Raw genomic sequence first — 11,612 nt, 5'->3', positions numbered from 1 at the left:
TTTCTTTCAGCAGTTCGCATTTCTACTCTAGCAGCCATTACATTCTAACCTGTCATTTTCACTTTTCAGACTGCGATCACCCTCTAGGAGGTCGTTTAAGAATTCACTGTGTCTGGCGCCTAGCAAGGTGCCTGGTACAAAGAAAATAAGGAGTACGATTTGTTGAAATGAATTTAATCCCCAGAAGGGAAAAGGAGAAGTGATAGTGCCCAGTATTAAAGGTCCTTCAAGATCTCAGGGGAGGCCGGTGGTTTAGCAGGGCCTGCCCTCAGCTCTGTACTGGCTGGAGAAAGTGGCGCGACAAAAGCCTCTGGCAAATGTTACTGAACTACCTTTACTAATTTCTTTACTTTCATAGAAGAATCTGCAAGTTCTTCTCCTACAGCTTAGGGCCCCGCCTGAGGGCGGTGCAAGACGGGAGTGGGGGAGGGATGTCCAGTCTCAAGGCTATTCTAGATTTGGCTTTCAGTTTTCGTTTTTAAACTTTGGCAGATTCCAGTTCTAAGCTAGGGGCGGAGGGTGCAAAGGGTTTCCCGGCACAAATTTCGCCTTCTAGGAAGTCTCCCAGCATTCGGGAATTTGCCTAACTTATCCTTTGCACATTTCCCACAGCTAGTAATCTACCGAGTGCTCCCGACCTGCACTTAGGATCTGTGCTGAGAAGCTGTTGGGTTCAACCGTCTCAGAAGCTTTCTTCTTCAACCCTCCGGGCAAACCCCGAACGGGCGTGTGGGGGAGCTCCCAGCTCGCAGTAGCAGGCGGAATAGGGGGACCTTTGGACTACAATTCCCAGGCTGCTCCGGGAGCATTGCGAAGGAGGGGGCGAGCGGGGGGGGGGTGGGGGTGGCAGGGAAATCCCGCCCCGCTGCGCAGCAGCAACGACACAAAGCCTGACTTTACAACCTCACAGAGAAAGTGGAAGTAAGAGGGCTTAGGTGGGGAAGCTGAACCAGAGAAAGAACGCGAAGGGAAAGCCGCCTAGGTGGGAGCAGAGCGGGGAGACCCTCACGTTGGTAGATGAGAAGGGGCCAGCTTTCATCAGTAATCCCCCTGCCCGCGCCCCTCCCGCGCCAGGGTCTCCACAGTGCCCCGCCAGTGCCTACTCTTCCTCAGAGCGCGGTTACTCCCGGCCGGGAAGAGGGAGCCCGGCCGTCTCTCGGGGTCAGAGAGGGCCAGTGGGCTCCCCAACCCGAGTGCGGGACAAAAGCGCGGGGCCGAGGAGGGGCTGTGAGTGAAGCCGCGCGGTGGACGAGTTAGGGCCGGGGTTAGGGAGGCTGTGGTTCCAGATAGAGACAGGGGAGTAGTGTCGGGAGGAAGCGAAGCTAGGCGAGGCGAGGCGAGGTGAGGTGAGGTGAGGCGCGGGGAACCTCGAAAGGGTCCCCAGTGCCCTGAGGGGCGTCCGCGGAAGCCAGCTGGGAGACGGGCGGGGGCATTGCGCCGGGGAGAGTACGGACAGCGGGGTGCCGAGCCCGGCGCCAGCGAAGAGGTTGGGGTGCCCCCCTCCCCGCAGGAGGAGCCTAGCGCTCCTCCGCCATCCCTCCCCCGCGCGCCGGGTTTGCTTCTCCGCGGGCAGCCGCGGGCTGGCGGTGCTGGGGCCAGATAAGGGGGAGCGACGGGGCCGCCGCCCCCGGGCCGGGCGGGCCGGGGCTGGGGGCGGGGGCGAGGGCGGGTGAGGCGGGGCGGCGGCGGCGGGGCCGCGGGCGCGAGGGCGCGGGCAACGGCGGTGTGGGGGGGGCGGGGGAGCGCCGAGAGGCGAGGAGGGCAGCCCGCCTAGCTGTCCGCTTTGCGCCGCCGGCCCACGCCGCAGTGTGTTTTGTGGACGGCGCCTTCCCGGACCGCCCTGTAGAGTCCAGCTGAGTGCCCGGCAGCCTTCGACGCGATGTTCCGTCAGAGCTTTAACCGTTTTGTAAGTACACTCGCTGCGGCTCCACGCGTACCGGGTGGCTTGTTCCCAGCCCCTTCGCCGGGTCCCTCACAACAAATTTCTGAGGGGGTAATTGGGAGACGCCACCCTTGTTTGAACTGAAACGCCTTGCCCTGGTGGCTAGGGTGGGGAGGCAGGTAGGGCTCTCGGGGTAGCTCACCCCCCGCCCCCAGGACATTTTATCCCGGGCTTTCCGGGGCTGCCAGGAACTCTGTCTCGGAGTGGGGGCCGCCCTCGAGCTGGATGGTGGGGGGTCTTGTGGAAGAACAGCCCGGGGGGCCCCTCCGTTTGCTAATTAGACGAAGATGGCGTTTTATTATCCGGGAGGAAGCCTTCTTTTGTTTCCTCTGCCACGAGCACATGGAGGTAAATGTAGACCTGTCACTGTGGCCCAAAAGAAGAGCTGGGGGCCGAGGGAGCCGGAGGCTGGAGCGGGACTCAGCGTTGCCCGGGGGCTCGGCCCGGGCGGGCGGCTGCTGACCCGAGGCGGGGCAAACTTTAGAGACCCCGCTGGCGAAGCTCACCTTCAGGGTACTGTAAACGCGAGGGCGATGGTCAGGATGGGCTGGTGGATGTGGAGCCGCGGGGAGGCTGCAGCGCGCTCTAGGCGCTGCGGAGCGCGGGTCTGAAGAAGCTTCGCGGAGGGCTGAATGCCCCAGACATCCAACCTTTGGGAGAGGGCAGACTGCGGCTCGGCTCCTGCGGCCACATTTCCCCCGTCCAAATATTCAGAATAGGGAATTGTATTTCCGTGGGAGTTTGGCATGGGCGAAAAGCGGTTTCTAGCTTCTGGACTTTTGAGTAACCTGTTTACTCCTAGAAGGCACGTGAGGAATGGAGCAAAGTAGGGGCCATTTACTTATGTGCTATTTGTAGCAACTTCCTTAATTTTCGGAGGAGGTGGCGGGAATCGGGTTTATTTTTGCCAACGATGTGAAAGAAAGGGTTCATCTGCAAATTTTGATTTTTCTGCACGTAAGCAAAAGGATTGACTGCTGAGCGCTTCCCCCATCGCCCTCACTGTACGTGTTGGAGAACTTTTTATTCGATTACTCCTAATGAAAGCATTGCTAACATTTTTCATAGGGCGGATGAAATTTGTTCTCATTTTTTTTTCTGCATTCGAAACTTTCACAAATGTACCTTGGTTAAAAGTAATACTTGAACACAATTCCTTTTTAGGGTATTATCACCACAGTCTTGCTATGTTAATGTTTTCCTAAACGTTTACCTCACTCTGAGACATGCAATACGAAATTGGAGCAGGTGGCATAGAGCAATAGAGGTTGGTACATGTCAAGGATCTTGAAATCCGTATGAAATGGCTTTTATTGGATGCTTTGCTGAAGCAAGTATCTAAAATTTATTTCTCACATTTAGCCTCTAAAAGATCATTGTACTTCATCATATTCTATTTCACATAGGTTCTTGTGATCATGAGGTGTTGTTTTGAGTGATAAAAAAGGAAAGGTGACAGGAAGAGCTAATTGTAATATTTGCAAAAAGGATGAGCTTTTCACATGGCACTGTTACATTGGAGAGCAGTAACAGTGGGCTCTGGATCATATTAAGTTCATTTAGCTTAAATTTGAGATGTCAAAATCACATTTTTTAAAATGAGATTTTAACATTTGAAACTGAACAACTCAAGTATTGGACTAAAAGCCTCCTTTACCTCTTCTCATGATAAGACTGATCTGCATTATATCACAGTCTAGTAATTAAGCAGTGCTGGCCACAAAACCAGTGCATGCAGTAGAATTTGCAGCAGTTGCTGAGGTGCCAGCCTGCAGGTTTGAGGCTAGTACTTTGCATCCCTAACCAAGATCTCTGCAGAAAATCACTTTTGCTCACACCAGAAGGAGCTTTTTTAACCTCATTGTTTCAGCTGGGATGTGCAATTGCTCACATTTTCCTGAGTAGCCATGTCTATGGTAAGTCCTGGGAATTTGTGCCAGTATAGTATGCTGGAAGGTTCTTAGGAGTTCTGTCTGAGCACTAGGCCTAGGGCAAGGGATTAACTACATTCTGTTGAACTGAATGCAAAACATCCTATCAAATTCTCTTTGTTAAAAAATGTCTTTAAAAATTGGGGTGGGCGCAAATTTTAGATCCCAGTAAACCATATGCTGTTCTTGTCTTTTGCCTGGCCCAGGTTCAGATTCTTTGAGGGCCATTCACATTTAAATCACTAGAAGGATAAAATTAAAGATTAGGTGGGACTTTGAGACTTAAACATAAGGTAGATGTAGTCTAAATTCTGTGTCATCCTCTGGATTGTTTTAATATTTTAGAAAGAGGGCTGTGAATTCCTTTCAGAATCTATTGTGCTAGAGCTATACTTTCTGACAGGCTTTAAATGTTAAATAAATTACAGTAGTGTTGATTGTAGTTCTTGATCATTAAAAGCTAGCGGACTGTGTATTAGACGATGGCTTTCTTTACATTGTAAGCCAGATGTGGGAAGTAAGAATCTCTTAAGAGTCTCATCATCTACAGTTCAGTTGTGTTTGCCGAGTCGTTTTTAAAATGCCATTTGTTTTCCTGGGTTTTCCATTTTCCAGCTAAAAGAAATAGTAATTTTTAAAGATATGGCTCTGACGTATTTGCCATTAATAACTGTGGTCCTTCCTTTCTGATGTATTATAACTTTCCTTTTCACAGTGTTGAGGTATAAAGAAATTGGTGGATTTGGTGTACCGCACTTTAGGATTTAGGTATATAGGGAGTGTCTTGAAAGATTTAAGAGTTGGATGTTGCAGAATGCAGTAAAAGCACTGCCTGTTCTTGGTCAACATTTTGATAAACAATAAATAAATAATAGTAGCTTTGCCTATGCAGTATTTTGTTCAAAGGCATATTTAATTGAAATCTGGACTAGATGAGAGTTAAGGATCTTGGACTTTTATGTTATCCTGTCTTCTTTTACTCTTCAGGTAAAGTTCCTAGTGATTATAATAACATTTTCACATAGACTTAAAGGGTTATTGGCAGTTGAAATAGTAAGAATTCCCTTTTTTAGCTTATTAAGTTATTTCACACTAAAGATTCAAATGAGACATTTCTCGATGAAGTACGTTAGGGCACTTGGCAAGTGGATGCTATCAGTTTAGCTTATCTGAATTTCTAAATTATTGATAGTGAAAACTTATTGCAAGTGTGAAAAACTGGAGTAAATTGATATCTCTGATTCTAGAAGCTCTCTAACTGCTTTGTTTCCATAAAGCATGTTGCATGTAGTAATAACATTATAAAAAAAAATCTTACCGAAGAAACTAGAAAGATATTAGATACTGCATAAGGAAGAATGAAAATTCAAAATGAGACTAAAAGTACAGAATAAGAATTAATGAAATAGGTAGGTAGTTACTTATTATTTTGAGTTCAAGGCAAGACCAGTCTAATGAAAGAATATATGGAGGCAATTAACAAAATAATTCAGGTAATTGCTTTTTTTTCTTTTTCCAGAAGCAGGAAGGTTTTTGGTTTCCTTGTTAAATTATCAGGGTAATTAAGCCTTTTTGTTGTTGTTGTTATTTCACTTCCCTAATAACCTCGGCCTGATGTTGCTGAGTGTGGAATATATTGATTTAATTTTGTTATGTTTATAAATATACCTGCATGTGTGTATTTCAGTATTTTTGCATTTATTTATATGAGTCTTACCAAAGTCTGTGCAGCTTGGCTTCTACCAGCTAGTTCATACATAGGTAGGTCTAACAGTTAAACTTGACCCTGCCTAAAAGCAACCTTTTAATCATATTGCATTATAATTGCCTTTAACTTATGTGGCTCCCTTAGACCAGTCTTTCCCAACTGGGAGAGAATTAAGCCCTAATGCCCTAAGGCATGCATAATGTATAATAAATTCACTTCTTTCCTACACAGCTGGAGGAGGAACCCCAATTGAGAAAGGCTGTCCTAGACTGAATGTAACTGGGGGTAGGGTCAGTTCACAGTATATTCTTAGCTCCCTAGTAGCCTAATGCCTAGTGGTGGTTAATAAATATTTGTTGAAAGAACAGATTTTATATGTTTTATATAAATAATAGCCTTTACTTAAAGTGATTTGTAGTAAACCTCTTTTGTATCCAGAATGAGGAGTTCTAGTTAATTGGGGTATACTATGTCCTAGATACCAGTTTTCTAAGAATTGAAAACTGGTATCTAATGCTGAAGCTATACTGACTATAGTATAATCTTGCTTAGATGATTCAATCATTTTAGGTTTTGTAGAACATTATTTTATTCAACAAATATTCACTGAGCACTGTAGTAGATCTTGGGGACATACTGTAGGCAAGACAGACAAGATTCCTGTCTTGAGGAAATTTAATTATTACATTCATAGTAATAGATTTAGAGGGCATGGTGACTGTATTATATTTAATTAGTTTGTGACATACCACAAAATCTGATCTTTATGAATAAGTTATTGTTACATACACGTCATCTGTCTTTCTACTAAAAGTAGATGTATAATCTCAGTTACTTTCTGATTCTTTGGATGTCAGATAAAAAGGAGTTGTATTTGATACCTTCAGTATGACATATACATGGAAAACTGCTCTTTTGCAAATAGATGGTATGCTAATCCTGTGAAAGGTGGGAAACCCATTTAGGAATGAACTATTACCTCTTGAAACAAATCTTTTTAAAAAAAATTTTTTTAGATGTTGATGGACCTTTATTTTATTCATTTATTTATATGTGGTGCTGAGACTCGAACCCAGGGCCTCACACAAGCTAGGCAAGTGCTCTACCACTGAGCCACAACCTCAGCCCTTGAAACAAATAGGTTTTTGTCCTTTTTTTCCCCCCTGAGCTGCTTACTATTGATGAGGGCAACATGGAACTGTCATTGTCTCCTAAATACCTTCAGTAAGGTTTCCCTTTTTGTTGCTTTTGTTTATGAGCATTCTTAAAAATTTAATCCTTTAGTGGGTGAGTGTCTATATATCAGGTAGTTTCCAGTGTTCCTAATGGACTTTTATCAGGTGAGATTTGGACATGTGAAGCTGGCCATTTTCATATTGATGTAGCTGTGCAAGTTTAATGTAGCTGAGCTTGTTTCCTTATCCAAGCTGCTAGTGGACCACCTTCTGGGCAGTGTGACCAGTGACCTCCAGAAGAACCTCAGCTAATTTCCCTGTGTCTGCATGATGTGCAAAAAACTGGCTCCTTGTATGAATTCTAATACTGGTTTGTTGAGTGATGGAAAAAATCATCAAGGCTGACTGCTTGTTTAGAGTGGTTGATCAGTTTTCTCAAGAAGGATAAATGGGGGCTGGGGATGTGGCTCAAGTGGTAGCGTGCTCACCTGGCATGCGTGAGGCACTGGGTTTGATTCTCAGCACCACATAAAAATAAAGATATTGTGTCCACATAAAACTAAAAAATACAATATAAAAAAGAAGGATAAATGTATAGGATACAAAGTAAAAATGTAATTTTTCTTTTATTTTCTTTTAAGGTGATAGGGTTTCCTATGTATCTGTAGGGCTTTATACAGTTTAACCCCTGGAATGATTCCAGCCGTGATTGGGGAAAACGTTCAGGTTGAATGGATGAAGGTTCTGGGCTTCCTCCACAAGTGAATTGAGTGTGCTGTTCTCACATTTCTGTTCACTTAATGTTTACCTTCTTGACCTGTTGTAAGTGTCGGTCAGCAGTGATCATAAAACAAACATTAGTATGGCTGCAGCATATGTTAACACTACTGCAGCTTAATGATAAATGAGTGCTCAGCACTGCAGATATGGGTGCGGGATGCCCTACGCCAGCACGTTGGCAGACAGCCCCTCAGTTACTGCAGAGTATGGATGGATTGCTGGTTCAGCTGACTTCTTGACTATAGAAGATGTGGTTTATAGTGATGTTGGATCAGGGTTATCCAGATTTAGGAGGGTAATCTGTACTTGTGAGGTACAGGCATTGTCATTGATTTCTTGCCCCATATTTATTTAATAGAATATGGGAGGATTGGTGAGGCCTATCCTATTCAAACAGATATCATCTTTTTTTAGGCTCTTCTATTACATGTTGTCTTAAAGTATTAAGGTAGCAATACCTTCCTGGTCTCTTCCTCTTCACCATGGTGTTCTTGGAAAAATCAGAACAGCATTCTTGATAATGATCTTATAGCTAGCAGAGTATCAAGTAAACATTAAATGTTCAGCAAATACTTGCTGAATTGTTTTGAACTGAATTGACAACACAGGCTGAGTCAGTAATTACAGGTGAAAAATGATCTGTTGAGTAAGCAGCCACCAGGAAACTTCTGCATTTCAGACTGTCCTACAGAAAACTCTATAGCACTGAAAATAATTTCCTTTTCAGTGGACAGAATACTACCCTATACTTACTTTAAATGAGAAAAAAAAACAATTACATGACTGCTTAAAAAATAATCATAATAAGGGCTGTGGCTCAGTGGTTGAGCACTTGCCTTGCATGTGTGGGGCACTGGGTTTGATCCTCGGCACCACATACAAAAAATAAATAAATGAAATAAAGATACTGTGTCAATCTACAACTAAAAAATATAAAAAATAATCATAATAAGTCTGCTGTTTACTGACACTGTTTATTCACCAGAAAAATAATGTTTTTGTTTTTAGTTTTGATTTTGAGACAGGGTCTTACTAAATTGCCAAGATTGGTCTTGAACTTGTGATGCCTAAGCCTCTTTAGTTGTTGGAAATACAAGTGTGTGCCCCCATGCCAGACTCTTTAACCCATTGCTCCTTCTTGGACATTCATAGAACACTGAATATACTGTCCTCAGCTTCTAAAATTATCAGCACTTTTGTATTCCTTTTGTTAAAGGTAGCTGATAATGTTTATATTTTCTTTTGTTCAGGGGTGTTTCCTTTTCCAGGGGTGTTCTACCACTGAGCTACACCTCTAGCCCTCATCCACCCCCCATACTGGGGATTGAACCAAGGGCCTCATATATGCTAGGCAAGTACTCTACTACTGAACTACATCCCCAGCTCTCTTTTTTATTTTTATTTTGAGACAGGGTCTTGCTAAGTTTCCATTTAACTGCCTCAGCTTCCCAAATTGCTGGGATTACATGCATGTGCCATTGCACTCAGTTTATATTTTCTTTTTTTTTAAATATTTATTTATTTTTTAGTTCTTGGCAGACGCAACATCTTTGTTTGTATGTGGTGCTGAGGATCGAACCCGGGCCGCACGCATGCCAGGCGAGCGCGCTACCGCTTGAGCCACATCCCCAGCCCCAGTTTATATTTTCTGTTGTCATCATTACATCAAACTTATTTCAAAAACCAAAGCTGTAGTGTTAATTCTCCATGGGCTTTTTGTTATTCAATTTACCACGGTAAGTATACATTACTTGGATTTAGGATACTACTTAGTATTTGTTACTAGGAATGTAAAATATGTATCTGCACCCAGTCACCAATCAGCTAATGGATATCTGTAGCAAGAAGGCAGTGCAAACAAGAAAAACTAGAGTGTGAGGTATTTGGAAACAGTTGTTGTGAAATGAACTTCATCCTTATTAAAAAGGATTAGTGCAAGCCCTACTTCTGCAATTTACTACCTAGCTTGAGAAATTGGGTACTGCAGGCCATAGTTTGTATACATCAAAGGGTTTCTTCAAAATATGGTCCTTAGTCTATTTGCACAAAATCACCTTGGATCCTTATTACATCTTTGTCTCAAACCTACTGAGTCCAAGTCTCAGATAAGAGAAAACTGTAGTTTAACAAGCATTTCAGGTGGGTCTTTGGCTTATTAAAATTGGGGAACATCCATATATCATATAGTAAAAATTGAAATATTTATTTTCTAGGCACATTCTTTGTTTCCCTCACTACAGTTTCTTCTTCTGTAGGATGGGTATCATAACCCTACTTCACAAGGTTGTTGGAAAGATGTTTGTTGTACTATTCAATACTATACCAAAACCATCTTCAGGTTTGATGATTCACTAGCAGGGCTCACAAGACTTAGCATGAAGGTATTCTTTTTTTTTATACTAGTGATTGATCCTAGGGGAGTGTTTTTTATTTTTTGGTACTGGGGGTTGAACCTAGGGTTGTTTTACCACTGAGCGATATCCCAAGCCCTTTTTCTTGTTTTTTAATTTTTTATTTTTTGGCCTCAGGGATGGAACTCGGGGGCACTCGACCCCTGAGCCCACATCTCCAGCCCTATTTTTTGTATTTTAGTTAGAGACAGGGTCTCACTGAGTTTGTTAGGTAAAATAGGCTGAACTCGCGATCCTCCTGTCTCAGCCTCCTCAGCTGTTAGAATTACAGGTGTGTGCCACTGCGCCAGGTTTCCCAGCTCTTTTTATTTTTTATTTTGAGATGGTTTTGCTAAGTTGCTGAGGCTGGTCTTGACCTTGGAATCCTCCTGCCTCAGCCTCCTGAGTTGCTGGGATTACAGGTGTTTATCACCATGCCTGGTCCATGGGTGCTTTACCACTGAGCTACATTCCAGTGTTTTTTATTTATTATTTTGAGACAGGGCCTTACTAAGTTGCTGAGGCTGTCCTCAAACTTGTGATCCTCTTGCCTTAGCCACCCAAGTCACTGGGAATACAGGTGTATGCCCCTGCACCCCACACAGCATGTAGGTATTCTTATTATTGTTATTACAGTGAAAAATTACAAGGCATAGTCAGCATAGGGAAAAAGTACATGGGGACAAAGTCCAGAGAAAACCATATGCAAGCTTCCAACAGTCTTCTTCCACTGAAATCACACAGGGTATGCTTTAAATCCTTTAGCAAGTTGTGACAACTTGTGTAAAATGTTATCTACTGGGGAAACTCATTAGTGACTTAGCACCCAAGTTTTTTTTTTTTTAAGAGAGAATTTTAAAAAATATTTACTTATTTTTTTTAAGTTTTCAGCAGACACAACATCTTTGTTTGTAAGTGGTGCTGAGGATTGATGAGGATTGAACCTGGGCCGCATGCATACCAGGCAAGCGCGCTACCTCTTGAGCCACATCCCCAGCCCAACACCCAAGGTTTTTATTGGGATTTGGTCACTTAGGCACCTTACACCTGGCACATACCAAAATTATTCCAAGAAGGAAGGCAGATATTCAGCATAAATATTGTTTGTACAGAGTTTAGGCACAGCAAACCACTTTTATCAGTTAGGGTGATAGGAATCCCCCCTGAAATTCAAGTTTCCATACCAGTCAATGACCAAAGTAGGCCTTTTTTAAGATTAGCAGTCTCATTAGGTACTGTGACTTGATTCGGAAGGCTAAGGCAGGAGGATCACAAGTTCAAGGCTTTCTGGGTCACTTAGTGAGCCTCTGTCTCAAAATAAAAAAAATTAAAAGGTCTGGGAATGTATATAGCTCCGTGCCTCTGGTTTCAATCCCCAGATCAAAAGGGAAAAAAATGAATTGTAACCTCAGGCTTGCTACACTATTGCTATGAAATACTTGTATTGAAGGGAAATGACTTGACTAAGATCATTAAGCTGATCAGCAGCAGAATACAGTCTAAATACTTTTAGCAGTTTCATTGCTGCCCACAGCCATGCTTCTCTTTTATGGATCATTTCTTTTCATATTGTTGACAGCATTCACTATTTGTTACTTGCAGCAGAAGAACAGACTGCTTGTGTTAAATTGATGCACCCAGTGGGGGAGCCAGGAAGTATTGATGTTTCTGCCAGTTTAGTGTCAA

The 11,612-nt window shown here is 43.3% G+C and overlaps 1 protein-coding gene across 6 annotated transcripts in view; it reads left to right on the top strand.

The window, feature by feature from the left end:
- The first annotated feature begins 928 nt into the window (after window positions 1-928).
- ATP11C (ATPase phospholipid transporting 11C (ATP11C blood group)) overlaps window positions 929-11,612 on the top strand; it is a 189,413-nt gene continuing 178,729 nt past the window's right edge. For 3 of the 6 annotated variants that reach the window (XR_014020068.1, XM_081277595.1, XM_081277596.1), the window contains exon 1: window positions 929-1,227. Coding sequence is in view for 5 of the 6 variants with exons in the window: in XM_081277595.1 (XP_081133721.1) it covers window positions 1,018-1,227 (210 nt within the window). In the remaining variant the exon portion in view is untranslated. Of the gene's footprint in view, window positions 1,907-11,612 lie in introns of all 6 variants that reach the window. The other 3 variants (XM_081277599.1, XM_081277600.1, XM_081277598.1) reach the window with 3 other exon arrangements.

This window comes from Spermophilus citellus, assembly GCF_964194105.1.
Source record: "Spermophilus citellus genome assembly, chromosome: X".
Taxonomy (NCBI): Eukaryota; Metazoa; Chordata; class Mammalia; order Rodentia; family Sciuridae; genus Spermophilus; species Spermophilus citellus.
The sequence above is the reverse complement of the archived record's forward strand: the minus strand, read 5'-3'. Positions and strand labels throughout refer to the sequence as shown.